The following is a 15523-nucleotide window of genomic DNA, read 5'->3' as shown; positions in this document are numbered from 1 at the left end:
GTCTTTTTATTAGTAGAATACTTAATCAAAATACGTAAGGAAGTGAAATTACCTGCTTTACTCCAAGTAGAAGTTGCTGAAGACCCTGACAGTTACCGTGTGTGTGTGTGTGTGTGTGTGTGTGTGTGTGTGTGTGTGTGTACACCCTTGCCCCCACTGAACACTGCCTTCATTATCTGCCTTCACCTCTGCCCTCTTAAATTGTAGTCATCTTCCTAATCTACCAAAACGTTATTTATTCTCATGAATATATCTACTTAACTAACCTCTGTTTACAAAGTCAACAGTGTTCTATTACAGTGTTTTATGAGCTGCCCACCACTAACCAGCCATTCCCTGTTTATTCCCTAGCACCAACTGTAACAGATTATCTATATCCCTCTGCCAAAGCACCACTCAGTCCAGAGGAGCCAAAGACTGCAGGTGGTAAAGGTTTTCATGCTCTCATTCATTTATTCACCAAATTTTTAATTAGCATCTGTTATGTCCATGGAACATGGAAGTTCAGGCTGTGGTATTTGTTCTGCAGTTGAATTCATTTGAAGAGCAATAGCTTCCCAAATTCTTGGATTCTTAACACTAAAATGACAACTGACTCTCTGAATACAGAAATTCTGGTTTTCTGTGGTATCAAAATATGGAACATTATGGCATTTGATAGCCAGCTACTGACAGTTAAAACATAAATATTAGTTGGAAAATTAGTATTACAGAATAGGATTTCCCCCTTGTTTCTCGCTTTTCTTCTCTAAATCCATCGTCCTATCTATAAAAAAAAAAATGCATACAAAATCTTAAGAGAATGAGATGTGTTGACATTCAAGAAAGATATACTTAACTATAGCTTAACACCTTAAAGTTTTCTAAAATTGTTCTCCTTTGTTTTGATACAGTTGTGGAATCTATTACAAATGTGTCTGAACCACCTGAGACCACGCTAGGTAATGACACATCTCAGCAGCTTTTCTTCTCATTACCACCATCACCTGAGAACCTCAGGTTCTCTCTCATCGTGAATTCATGTTGCAACATCATTCTTTGCCACCGCAGTTAATTTTCTTTCTAGGTGCTTCTGTTCGTAACCATTGTCCAAAAAGTCTCTTCTTCTGTTCAGTTTTGTATCTAGATGTTGGTCTCTTTCTTTACTTAAGTCAGTGAAACTTTGAAATCTAAAGCATCTTTTTCCTAACACTGAACATTCTGCCAGCTTATATTGTGTCGAATATTTCAGTTTTCTTTTTGTATGATGATCCATTTTATACTTTCTGCCCTAGCAATGTACTTTCCATTAACACTCATTTCATCACATTCGTTTACATGTCTGATTTTTTTTGCCACAATTCTAAGTGAAATTCAGTGCTTCTTCATGGGCTCATGCTTTAACACTTCATATTACTTCGGTTTGCTCTTTAAGGTTACTATCTTTCTAATATTGTTCTAGTAGTGTTGAGGAGGTACTAGTTTGAAATGAGGACTTAAAAGTAAGGATATTGCTTACTTTGAAATTATTTGGTAATCTGGCATCTCAGCATGTTTTAAACTAAACGCATTATGAAGAAGTAGGAATGCTATTTTGCTACAGAGTTGCAATTTCTTTTTTTTTTTTTTTTTAATTGTTACCATCCTTTCTGTCATCAGTACTTAAAGTTTGTGAAGCACTTTCATAACCCCAGGTACTTTCCTTCAATTATCATAGAGACATCTCCTCTGCCTTTCCAAACTATAATCCTACCCAGCCCTGATGAGCCTCCGACTGAACCGGGTAAATATTATTTTGTATTTCATGTAGAAGGTGAGTGTTTGCAGAATTTATAAGAATGGAAAGACAGTATGGGCACTGTAGACATCAGAACACCTAACTTAATCACTCTGCTCACAGTCTTTGATGGGGGATCTGACTTCCCTGATGCCCCGTTTCTCATCCTAATAGACATTCACTTGGCAGCATTATGAATATTCTTTAGGCTATGGCTGAAAAGCCCTTCTGAGCTACTCTGCAAATGTTTCAAACAGGAAATAGTATTGTTGCTGGGAAATAACATTCATATTCCATTTTTATATATAAATATGTATCTTAATTTTAAATACTTTATCATCTTAACTAGTTTTACACGTCCTGCGGTAATGTACAGAATATTTTAAGGTATCTAATTGGTGTTGGAGATTAACAGATTTCACTGTGTGGTCCCCATAAAGGGGTACAACTGGCCAGTCACCTTATCATTATTCAGGTCCTTGACTTCTTTCTCCTCCCCTTTCTGCAGCAGTTGGACCTTTCACTGCATGTAAATAAGAAAAACTGACATGAAACCAGCTACTTAGCAAGTCGTCAAGGTTTACTTGATGGTGGAATTTGAAATACAGGAAAACAGATCACCAAATGGATAACTAAATGTTTGGCCTCTTTCAAGGAAAAATCCTCTCAATATCTATAGGCTTTCTTAACGTGATAGTTTATCATAAATAAGCCCAAACTTGTGTTTTGATTGTTAATAAGCTATTTCATATGGCTCTATTTCCAAAAGAGATATGAATGTTAATTTTATGCATTGTCCTCTAAAATATCTCATTAAATTTTGCCTACCAAATTTACAGTTTAATTTTTACTGAAATATCACCTTAACCACATTAACTGACTCTGTGCCAGTCATCTCTAACTTCTCCAAAGTTTAAGTAGCTGTAATGATACGATTGGAATGTTTCATTGTGAATACTATTAGTAATATCTACCTCATACCATGGGAGAAGCAAATAGCCCATCAGGAACCTCAGCAAGCCAAGGAAGTTGGTAGTCAGAAAATCACAAGAGTGAAAGAAATTCTAGAATCACAGAATTTCAGTATTGGAAGGGCTCTTAAAAGTCCTGTTACTTTTGAGAGAGAAGCTGAGGCTGTAGACTGAGTGATTAGCAAAGGAGCTCTTAAGTCTTCAAGCTCCTAAACCAGCACAATCTCTTGCATATGTTGGTGTTCATTTCTCTCCAGGCGATCCCACTGAAGATTCCACTGAAACCACTGCATGCAGACTCGATAGAAACTTCTAGTATCTAATAACTCTTATTTTCAGCCAGCTTTCCTTAGGTGCCTGAAACCCGGTGACCTTGGAAACCATTTTGTTTCTCCTAAACTGTTTATACCAAACACACTAGAGTCCATACAAATGTGTTTCCATAAACTGCAACCTTGCATTTGATAATTACTTTCCTCCGGCAGGATATACTTCTCATTTTCTTGGGAAAGAAACAATTGATTTTTACAGTGAATGTCCTAGAAGTACTGCAGGAATCGCCCAACAAAGGAATAACTTTCTCAGGAATGTATCCTTTGAATTTCTATTCAGTTTTTCTTCCCCAGCACGACCAGTGAAAATTGTATTATGTTGGCTAAGATTTTTTTCCATTAACACTTGGTATTAAAATACATTCATTTTCTAGGTATATTTGGAATGTGACATACCAACTTTGGTTTTAGAAGAAATTGTATTTATCTGCACTTAAAATTTTATAGCAGAATATTCTTGTAAAATAGTATGAACTTGTAATAAGGATGAATTCTTACTATGAAATTTATTTTTAACCTTTTAAAAGGTATTTGAAGTAGATATTTCATCTGCCAGCTGAATATCTTGGATATCATTTAATGTGCTTTATAATATAAGAAATTTATCTCCCTTTGTTCTGTGGTTCTTTGAAAGCTTGATTTGCATTAGCTGCTGTGTATTTAAGACTTCATCTTTGAGATCCTAGAGGCTTAGATACTGTGATTGTTGAAGCGCTTAAGAGCTTCAAGTGTATATTCTTTTTTTTTTAGCTCCCAAGCAGATACCACGTGCTTCTCCCAAACCAAAAACATCTCCACGTCCGAGAATCCCACAAACACAGCCAGGTAAAGACATGTTTTATATTCTGGCCTGAAGAATTTGATATTATTGGATTTGTTCTATTGAGTTATAGTCAGTTGGGTTTTTCACCCTTGTAAAACAAGTCTTCCTCTGAAACATAAGAAACATTTACATCTATTTGTGAACTTCATCAAAGAGTATGTGATTGGAATAGCTTATTCCAGAAAGCTTCCCTGTTAATACATTATTTGAAGAGGGAGCTGGAGAAGAATGGAATTTCTTCAGAGTAGCCTGCCTATTCCCATCGCCTCTCCGAGCGTGGGAACACTTGCATGGTCCTGGAATGTGCCTCCCCCTGCCAATCACCTATTTATTTATTTATTTATTTATTTATTTATTTATTTATTTATTTATATTTCCAGTAGATTTTATTTAATAGTATGTCATGAAGATTTGTTTTTTTATATATATACTCTCCTATAACATAATGATTATATAATACTGCTTTGGCTGTTTTGCTGTAAAATTGTGATAAGGACCTGAACAAGACTCATTGTAAACTGTTTTTCATTCTGTTCAAGACACTCTTCTTTGAATATGATTAAATCTAACCCTAACTTCTCAACCAAGATTTTGTCCAATTTTTCCAACTGCCTTGGAGGATGTCTAGTTGGGGCTACCCTAAACTTGACATGCCTCAGAGCTTATTATCTTTTCCTCCTTTCAATTTCTCATTTTTGTCTGTGGTAGGTTCTCAGTATTTTAAATCTAATTTTTACTCCTCTTCCTCCCTTGTCCTCTGCAATCCATCTATTAATAAATATGATACCTTCAGTTCTTTGGAACATGTCTAGCATTGGTTCCTACTACAAGCATGTACTGGTGTGTTGTCTTTGATCTTCTTTTTTCTCTAATTTCAAATTATACCACCCCTCAGTGCTTAAATGATTAACTCATTTCATCAGTTAGTCACTCAACAAATATTTCCTGCATTCTGTGGCCTGTGTGCCAGACATGGGATACGAGACAGAATTGTATCCATTCATGGTCAAGGACTTTACAGTCTAGGCTCATCATATAAATTTAAACATATCATTTATACATGGCCTACTTCCAAAAGTTATGAGGGTGCACCTACTCAATTTGCTAGAAAAGGAGCCTTCACTACCACTTATGGTCTGGGGAAAGGAAAATGTGAGCACCATCAAAATTATGCTTGATCGAGGTAGTAGTTCTTAATTCCTACCACTGATCCTTTAATCATATGTCAGTATCCCTACCAAAAGAAAAAACTGTAGATTTGGGCATGGTCTTTAATATCCGATTCTAAGAGAAATTTTGCCTATCATTTTTTTTCTCTTAAGGGAAATTCCTTAAAACACAGTTCTATGTTTGACATCTAGCTAATGATTTTAAATCTGCTTTAATGTATTTTTAAGTGTGTTTTCTTTCATTACTAAAGCTTTGCTATGACAATAGTATGATACGTAGTGTGTAAAGGTACCATGGCCAAAATTCCCTAGAATACAAAATTTAAAATAATAACAATTAATACACTGGAAGCATTAATACATAATAAATACTATGAAAAACAATGATTAGTAAATAAATAATTATTAATGAATAGAATAAGAACAAAAAAAGCAAAGCAAGTATATTAAATTGGTAGAAAATTAAAATCTGACCTTAAAAGCTTAACAGATAAAATGACATGAGAAGAAGCAGCTCTCAGCTTTTTATTTAAATGTAAAACATAGAACAAAAGTAGTAGAGAAAGGAGAAACAGAAGAAAGCATGAAAACTTGATGAATGTTGGAAAATAAAAGATGAAAAATAAGTGCTTGAGTGTTAAGACATTGGGAATACAAATTCCTGGTTAGTAAAATTTTTAAAAGTAAAGGAGATATGAGGTAACAAAGAAGACATTTGTCATTTTATCTTTTTGAGCTACATACTCTGTACTTACAGAAATACATGTAATAAATCTGGAGCTTACTCTAACTTCCCATCATTCTAAATTTCAAGATTGTTTAATTTTTGTTTAGACCTTTAGCCAACCTTGTTCACCAAGATATGCAACTTCATAATGGATAGATTCATATGCTCGATGCATTCCACTCTCTAACCCTGAAATTTTGGAGTGGTTGTCAGCCCATAACAAGACAGCCCTTTGATTCTGTTCCCACTGAGGCAACACTCAGCACACCAGCATCTCCTGTGGAAAGTAACTGCAACCCAAGTACTTCTGGCTTGTCATTGCACTTAATGCAAGAGAACAATTTGGAAAATTGATTGTGAAGAAGTAAGTGTATTCTAATTATTCCCCTTCAAAGTGGGTAAAATTAGGAATTCCCCTACCCAAGAGAATGATCTTACTGAATAGATCCTAGCAATGTTTGTGTAGTATGTATACGTATGTATCACTAAATCTTTCAAAGATGAATAATCAAATGCTGGTACTTTCTCCCTTATCCTTGGCTAGATCTTATAAATTTCAAAAGGCCGTTTGGGAGAGAGAATGTTCTGTGCATATGTACAATACCAAATGCAAATTATTATTGCTAGACTGTAAAGGGATCCCTGACAGTAGAGTATACAACACCAAATACAACACAGTGTGATCACCCGCTACTTTTTTCAGATTGAAATGCTATATGTGGGCATGCCACCTCTCTTCCTATTTATACTTAGATGGCAAGATTTAAGGCAAAGTGGAATAAAAAGTTTGGAACAAATTATCAAAGGTATTTTCATTGAATAAAGGTTTGTTTTTTAGATTCCTGTGTTCATAGGTAATAGTCAACAACCCATTATTAATTATATCCCAATAAATCTTACAACCATCAAAACTATGGGTGCTTTGGGTTTATGTAGAGATGAACAACATGAGAATCGGAATATACTCAAACCTTTCACTGTCAAATTTGTAAAAATCTTCTAGAAGTGGAAAGAATTTTTATATAGTTCTCACATCATTTTGACATTTCATGTGTAATTCTCGTAATCACCCTTTAAGATAGGTTTATTATTTCCACCTAAAAAATGAGGAACAAGTTAAAATGTGACCTCAGCACCGGGATCTAGAGAGCCCAAGTGTTTGGATCTAGTGCTTCTGTCTGGACCTCAGAATTCAGTTCAAGTCTCATCTCTGGTACTTACTACCGTGTAACCTCGGGCAGAGAGTCACCAACCGAAGCTACTAAAGTGAAGCTCATAATTCCTTCAGTCATTAGGGTGAGAATCAAAGGGCACAATCCTTATAAAACCACTTTTGAAATTATAAAATGAGCTGTAAATAAATTAGATCTTTTTTTTTTTTTCTGGTATCAGCACCTCATTACTCCAAAGGAACAGTTGTGGGAAGACCATTTTAGTTTGTGAACATGCTCCTTTAAAGATTGATTTGAGGCCTGAGCATGGCAGAGGGTTTGGAATGCAAGCCTACTCGCTGTATCATCTTCTTCTCTCTCTGCTGTTGTCTGAGTTGACTTTAAGCTTGTCTTATCCATGCTTCATTGGCTTCTACTCTGATTTCACTGAATTAATCTCCACAGAAAGACATGAGGGTGGATTCGATGAGTCAAACTTCAAGAAGAGTGCTCTTGCATTAATTTAATTGCTGTCTCTTCTGAAATCAAGATTTTAAACACAGAACTTTCTCCACCCTACCCTTATGCTGAGTCATATTTTGTGGTTTCTCAGATAACATTTTTCTAAAAGTATCTGGAATTCTAACTGATAAATATTTAGAGCCTAAGGTTTATTTTTCCATATAACTCCCATTTCAATACTTCTTTTTTTAATCAGTGGTCAAGAATACACTCTGTCATATCTTACATGTTAAGCATGACTGGGAGATGCCGAACCAAAATGACTCATGATCTGAGTTCTCTCTTTCAGCTCGTAAGGTGCCTCAGCGTGTTACTTCAAAGCCAAAAACATCACCAAGTCCAGAAGTGTCCTATACTCCACCTGGTAAATGATTTATTTCATGTTTAACTCAAAGGCATTCTGTCATGCTCTGCTGCAATGACACCTGAGATCTGATAGATGCGAGGGCAATACCTCACTTATGTTCAAATGCCATGTTGAATCATCCATGGTATGAGCATCTCAGAGGCTTCGTAAGTTATCTAGTTGCTCAAATAGTAAGCTATTGATACAGTCAAATGGCAGAGAATTATGCCAAAGGTAAATCTTCCTTCTAGAACTAAAGTTCTCATACAATAAAAATAAACCTACCAATGCTAACTGTACTATGTTGAAATGGTCCACCAAAATAAGATCAAGAATTCGAGACTTTTGCCACGTAAAACGATAAAGTGTTTTGCAAACAGAGGAAATGATGTTTACCCACTGTCCTCGGTTCAGTAATTTTACACTAACCAGCATTGAGGTTTTTTGTTTTGTTTTGTGTCTTCCATTAAATTCTACTTTACCCGTTCATGGAATAATAGCTTAGGTTAAGAAATAAGAAATTTCACATACACAAAAGATTTCTGTAGGTACAAATCCATTTCTTGCCCATCATCTGAGAAGGCCTTTTGTCCATTTACAGAGGGAATAATTTCATATTTTTGGGAGTAGTTGGTGTGGGACCTGCAAGGACCCAAAAATTCCCTGAGTCTTGCTGCCAATGCTCTAGGTCCTCAAGTGACCTTAGGAAGGCACAGTAAGCCGAACAGTTCTCTGATAAACCAAACCAAGCTAATTTTAAACTAAATGTCCTGGGGAATGCTATAATTCTTTCTTTCTTTTTAATGGTCCAATTATTATAAATTTCTAGATGCTCCTAGAAGCCTATGGAACATTCCCAGAACCATGCTGTAGCATGAAATGATGGCATTTTGGAAGGAAGCCTGAATTCACTTGCTATAAATGTCTTCCAGATTTGTAAGCGGGGTTATTGCTGCTGTGGGAGTCTGGTCGTTGCAGGTGGCGATAGGCCAGAAAAAGGCTCCTTTGCCCTGAAGTCTAGAATTTAAATTTGCACCACTAAATGCAATAACCAATACTACAAACACCAACAAGAAAAAAGCTGATCTTTCCACTTGGAAAAATTCAATTTCTTATTTCCAGTTATGGCAAAAAAATGTAACAGTAATTGACTCATTAATGATAACAGTAGGTTTAAGTGATTTTGTTTGCTTTTCCTTTATGTTAGAGAAAGTAATATTGTTGGTCCTGATGTGACTTAATCTCATTAAACCAATATATCTAGTCCTTATTTTTTTTTTCTTCTTAAATACCAAATATTTGCCTCAATTCTACCAATGCCTTACAGAAACTCTGAGTTTGAGCACTGGAACAACAGAACAAACTGCCCTCCGGAGTCTCCCCTGGGCTTATTCTGTTGACTGTCCAGTTCCACGTGCTCAGTTAGAATTCTGTCTCTAAATCTAGTGTTGGTCCCACCACTGTATTCAGCAGGGGCTCCACTGTTGTTCCAGGGGTGCAAGACCTACAGGAATAATCTTCAGTTTTCTCACAAGTGTTCAAACAGACGAGGTTCTGCTGTGCTCAGTTTCTGGGTCATATCTGGGCTCAAGTTTACATCCTAATGAACCCAGAACCTTGTTTACCAGCCTCTATGGATTATATCTCAGAAAGCAGAGGGGAATTTACACTATACTTAATATGTACTGGTATTGTAGAGAAATAGATTGTCTGCAAAAGTCTAAAAGTGTAAAATGTACTGCTGAAATCAAGACAGAGTTAATGGGTTTTTAAAATACTTATTTTTGAGAGAGAGAGAGAAGCAGAGAGAGGGAGACACAGAATCTGAAGCAGGCTCCAGGCTATGAGCTGTCAGCACAGAGCCTGACACAGGGCTCGAACTCACGAACCGTGAGATCATGACCTGAGCTAAAGTCGGACGCTTAACCGACTGAGCCACCCAGGTGCCCCCAAGACAGAGTTATGCTTTATCATAAGGTTTATCTCAAAATTTATTCTGAGACACATCAGAAGCAACAAACTGGAGTTTTTAGACCTGTATCAAATAGGTCAGTATAGGATATGCCATGTAGCTCTTCCATTCATAGATTCCTAGCTATAACACAGGTTTCATCTACTTAGACTTTTAAAAAACTATTTTCTAGCCACTCAGTTGAATTATCTCTATAATACTTAAGGAAAATCTAGACAAACTGAGCCCACACACCATGTCCAGAACCAAAATAGAACTGGATTTTCTTCAGATGTGCCTTAGAGGAATGATTTCAAATTCACAGCTAAGGACTTGCCCTGATAACCTGGCTCAACAGAGCTGGGCTTTCTTTGTAGATCTGTTTCTAAACAAAGAGCTGTCTTGGCTTTGTGGTGCCTCTTCTGGCCCACAGATACTTGGAGAGACTTCAGTCATTGGAAGTCAACCAGGAAGACAATCTAAATTTCGGCAAATTATGCAATCTTCACAAATGTTCTATATAACTACTCTCTTTGGTAAATTCTAATTTGCAGCTGCACTGTAGCATTTTTGCAGTTAGTAAATGAGGGAATAATGATGAAGTGCCTTTGGAGGTAGAATCACTAGTACATAGGCAATGACTAGAAGTTGCTATGGAGAGGAGTATGACACTGTTGATCCTAGCTTGGACAAGAGATAAATGATAACACCACTAACTAAGGCAGGGAACACAAAGGGATAAACGCCTGTGTTGGTGCATGCTGGGTTTGGAGGGCCACTACAACTTGCAAGTGGGAATGTCTAACTGGGGGTTGAAATGCATTTCTGTATTTCTAAACCAAAGTTAAGGTTTGGGATATAGGTTTGGGAATCGCCTGTCTACCTATAGAAGGTTATTTAAATCTTGTGTGTGAATGACACCATCCAACAGAAAGTATAGACTGAGAAAAGAAGAGGACAGAGGTAAAAGACTTGGGGGGCACAGTTACATTTAGGAAATGGATAGGGGAAGAGGGGCCAGCAGAAGTTGCTGCCAAAAATATAGTAGAGTACCAGGAAGGAGGGTCTCAGGAGGCAAGGCAGGGAAGGGTGCTCAACAATGACAGTGAGGTAGAAAAGGATCAGAGGAGCTGCTGGACCTGACCATGCAGATCCAGAAACCCATACCCGAAACCTATGGGCCCATGCTTCAAATCCAGCAGTTACCAGATTTTAGATAGGCAAAACCAGAACGTATACCAAATACGTGAATATGTCTCCAGTACGAAGTATGAATAAAAGTGAATAAAAACTCTAATGACCCTTAGGTCAGGTCTAGTCAGGGTTTGCTGTCTAATTAGTTGAGAAAAAAACTTAAAGTTTTCAGAGCATGCAGACTTCGGAGCTACGGATAGAGCATCGTGGATCCATGGTTGCAGGAGATCAGTGAAGTGGAAGCCAGACCACAGCAGATGAAGATACAATCGAGAGACCAGGAAGCAAAGGAAGATAAAGTTTTTTGAATACAGGAATGAGAGCAAAGGAAGGATGGATTGAAGGGGAAGCCATATCAAGGAAATGATTAGTGTTTTTAGGGTGTTGGAGCATTTGGACTGCTTAGCAGGTGAATAGGGAGGAAATCATGGATCAACGGAATATGAACTAATGGAGAAGCATGTAAGATAATAGAAATAATGGAAGGTAAAAGGCGCTACAAGAGAGGATGGCCTAGTGGCACAGGTGAGCTCACAAAGTGGCCTTCAAACTGGTGGGAGCTCTGCTTCCTCCAAGATGGGACCTAAGGGTATAAGGTTAGGATAAAGGAACAGAGAATCTGGAGGTGAAAATGGTGGATAGTCCGCATATGTTACTTTTCTAAGTCAGTCTCTTTGTAGCTTACGGCAGGAGTAAACCTCATTGAAGATTTCATATTCCACCACCTTTATTGCAGAATAAGAGATTAATTCTCTCAACTACTCTAGTGAAACATTCATATACATTCATTTACATTTGTCCATATTAGACACTTCCATTCATAATTGCCTTAGTTGAATTTTTCTTTGGATTGGTGCACTTTATTCAAAAAGACAGTTAATATAGTTGGTTAGTTAATAAAAATGGTAAGTTGGTTGATATGATGGAGTCTAAACTATAGTAGTATTATATATTAATTACATATATTTATTATACAAATATTCTTATAAGGAAATCAAAACTGTCTTCTCATATAAATTGTCATTATTTACACTAAGTTTCTGCCTGCATGGAAGATTCAGATTTTAGGAATCAGGCTTTTGTTCAATTTAATATATGGGGGAATGCCACATAGGGAAAAAGAAAAAAAAAGAAGCTTCATTTCTTGGAGCTGCAGTTGACCAAGAAAGTGATTCATATCCCTTTCCTGAGAATATTTCTATTTCTTTCCTTTCCACTGATTTCACCTGCTTTAGAAAGTCTGCAATGACAGTTTATTAAATCATCACTTCATGTTAAAAAGTGCCAATTGCAGCAGCAGGAATCCACATTACCCCCACCTACATTCCTCAGTAAATGAAAACAGGCAGCGAGTAATGTATTTACAGTACAGTGGATTTATTGGGAGCACATTTCTTCTCAGCCTCTACTTTCCTTAATCCTGGGTCCTCTCTATACTTTAGAACTGTAGCCAATTAGGGTATTTATAAACTACAGGCTGTTTCGTATGGCCATGATCTTCACAGAGCCAAATCAGTCTTTCACTCACCAGATAAACATTTAGATTTACAACTGGAAATTTCTCATATTTTACCATTCGAATCCCCAAAAGGACTACACAGCAAAGGTCAAATGTTCACTATGGTAAGTTTTCTCTATTTTTGTTGACCAGTAATCTTTATGAGTTTTTTCTTTAAAAAAATTCAGGCGTGCCTGGGTGGCTCAGTCAGTTAAATGTCTGATTTAGGCTCAGGTCATGATCTCACAGTTCATAGATTTGAGCCCCGCATCGGGCTCTGTGCTGACAGCTTGGAGCCTGGAGACTGCTTCGATTCTGTATCTTTCTCTCTGCCTCCCTTGTGCGTGTTCTCTCTCTCAAAAAATAAATGAGTAAACATTAAAAAGTTTTTAATTCAGATTTTCAAGTTCCTGTGGATGTTACCTTTTAGCTCATAAAGTTTCTAATTGAGTCAAGATTCTACTCAATCTACCAACTTCCACAACTATAACTTCATTGGAACTTAGTGGCCTAGAGTAAGAACAAATGTGATATTTAAGTTAAATATGATCCCACATAGCAGTTAAGAGAGAGTGTCTGTAACCTAGTATAACCTTTTCCCACACTAATGGTAAAGTGGTGCTTGGCCACCTCATGGTGCAAAAGTTTTCCTCGGCTTTCCTGCGGTAGAATTTTAGCCTGAATTCTAATTTTTTCCCCAGCATCATTTAAGATGCAAGGAAATTACAATGTCTACCAAAGGGACCCTGATACTTACCAGATGTTCAGTTTAGTATGAAAACCTTTCAGCAAGATAGTAGGGCTGAGAAGGATGTCTTTGTGGGGAAACTGAGCCAAAGAAGAACTTTACCTTGATCTTGGAAAGAGTGTATATATAAATCTGGTGCTAATAATAAACAAATTACCTTCGTATTTTCCTCAGTGAGAATAAAGGTATCAAATTCCCAGCCTACTGTTTTATTTTGCCAAAATAGAACTGGGCACAGATGTTAAAAATGTACTGGGTAAAAGGGACCGACTCTAAGTAGGTCTCTTTTAACTGACATTTTTGTCTTTAGTTGTCATTCTCTTGTCTGTCAGGAGACCTTGAAACCTAATATACTGGAAGCCACATCACTAAGAATGACAGAAATGGCAATGTTTATCTAGCATTTACTACCTAACAAGTATTCTCCTAAACCTTACATGTAGTATCTTCTAATGAGGGGCGTTTTCCTCTTACTCCATTTTCTCCTGGTAATAACTGTCACTGCCTTTCAGAATAAAACTTTGTTCTCCTCTTAGAATTTGTCTTTCCTGCTGTCTCCCCTAATTTGTAGGCCATTTATGCCTACGTTATTAATGTATTTGCTGTTGCTCTCAGGGGACTTTTAGCGTGAATGTCAAATGGCAGCTAAACACTTCAAGCAAAAACTGGCTTTCTGGTTTTCTTTTTAAGATTTTATTTTTAAGTAATAAAATCTACACCCACCGAACCTACAACCGTGAGATCAAGAGTCACATGCTGTACCAACTGAACCACCTTCTTTTGTTTAATGACGTTGTTTCCTCTTTTCTTTTTTCCAAGAGAGGCTTCACGATCAACTGTGACCAATTTTAACTACCACCAGAACCTTCTCCATACAAGTGACTTTTTCCACTTTGAAAAAAGCATTCATGTCCTTGGAATTACTCTTTAGCCATTGTGAAAATGCCTTTGCTTTATTCATGTTTTCCAGGACGTTGTATCTGTGGGTTTATCTTCACTCCAGATGTGAAACTTAAAGTACGGTGTTTTAAAATCTTTTTTCTTTCAGTTCCGAGAGATGTGGTCCTTCCCCCTAAACCAGACCCTGAAGTCTCTCAGCGTGAACCTGGTAAATAAATTACTTTATTTCCCCAGCTTGGAAGCATGGTTTTCAAAAAGAAAAATGTTCTTGAGGCAAATATATATTTAATGATTGTGATGTGGAACAAGGTTGGAGAAAATTATAGATCTAAAATGTGTAATTTTTTTGTGAAGATTTAATCTTACAAATTGCTTGAATTTTTTTCTCTGATTAACATGAGGAAATAGTATATAATTAGTTTATTTTCCCTGGAAGTGTTTCCATTGAAAAGGAGATCATGCTAAAATTATAAGACATATTTATTAACTGAGCCAACCATTTTTTTTTTACTTTCTTTCAAAATGGAAATATAACTCCATTCCAACTGTGGGTGTAATGTAAGTCAAAAATGTGCATGCCTACTCAAAAATTTTCCTCAGAGTCATAGTGAATGAGATCTTTAAAGTTTTAGCTAAACTAAGCTTCCTAAGTAGCATCTAATATGTAGAATTTTCTCATATTTATTGTATTTCTTTGAGAATGTTTAAATGTTCAAATGGAAGCATATAGAAACACAGAAACGATGTTTACTTCACCAGGTAGTAAATTCTCATAAATATATTTCCTCGGTTTGCTTTTGGCCTAGTTCTGCAACCTGTTACCTTTAGAATTGATCCACCAGAGACAACAATAGGTAATGGTTTCCCCCTATCAACCAACTCTAATTGTTTGCTTTGCTACAGTCTAATTGCAGGTCTTGCTCAACTTATCATATTGAACATCCTCTCTTCTTAATCCATTTCATCATCTCATTGTCATCTCATCATCCTACTCCTACTCTTTCCAAAATAGAAAAGCAACGATTTCACTGTTGTGAAGGCTTTGCTCTGAAGACCAACCCAAGGCAGCTTATTACTGAGTTCTTCTTCACCTACCTCATTTATTTCCATGTTCAGAATGATTCCACGTGCTCATGCCCATCCAGTTAACATTTTCAGCACTTTCGGTGGTTCTCAGCTGTAGTGTTACAACACACTAGCATGACCAGTTGTGAAAAGTTCTGGCAAGTAATTACAGTTAATATCTGTAAAAATACTGAAATTTGTGAAAAGTTCTGGCAAGTAATTACAGTTAATATCTGTAAAAATACTGAAATTTGCCAATGGTCTGTTTTTAAAAATAAACTTGAGGAGACTCAATATGAGACACCACTACAATAATGAATATTTCCACTCATTTTGTAATCCTGTATGTTCTCTAGGATGGGGGGTGGGG

At 36.6% G+C, this 15523-nt stretch overlaps 1 protein-coding gene across 50 annotated transcripts in view; it reads left to right on the top strand.

The window, feature by feature from the left end:
- The window catches only part of LOC123610790 (ABI family member 3 binding protein), a 265188-nt gene that overhangs the window by 179025 nt on the left and 70640 nt on the right, over positions 1-15523 (top strand). For 24 of the 50 annotated variants that reach the window (XM_045501842.1, XM_045501828.1, XM_045501813.1 and 21 more), the window contains 7 exons: positions 352-423; positions 894-941; positions 1697-1762; positions 3810-3884; positions 7741-7815; positions 14237-14296; positions 14895-14942. In XM_045501842.1, the coding sequence (XP_045357798.1) occupies positions 352-423; positions 894-941; positions 1697-1762; positions 3810-3884; positions 7741-7815; positions 14237-14296; positions 14895-14942 (444 nt within the window). The remainder of the gene's footprint in view (positions 1-351; positions 424-893; positions 942-1696; positions 1763-3809; positions 3885-7740; positions 7816-14236; positions 14297-14894; positions 14943-15523) is intronic. The other 26 variants (XM_045501843.1, XM_045501847.1, XM_045501841.1 and 23 more) reach the window with 7 other exon arrangements.

This window comes from Leopardus geoffroyi, chromosome C2 (assembly GCF_018350155.1).
Source record: "Leopardus geoffroyi isolate Oge1 chromosome C2, O.geoffroyi_Oge1_pat1.0, whole genome shotgun sequence".
Lineage (NCBI taxonomy): Eukaryota > Metazoa > Chordata > Mammalia > Carnivora > Felidae > Leopardus > Leopardus geoffroyi.
The sequence above is the reverse complement of the archived record's forward strand: the minus strand, read 5'-3'. Positions and strand labels throughout refer to the sequence as shown.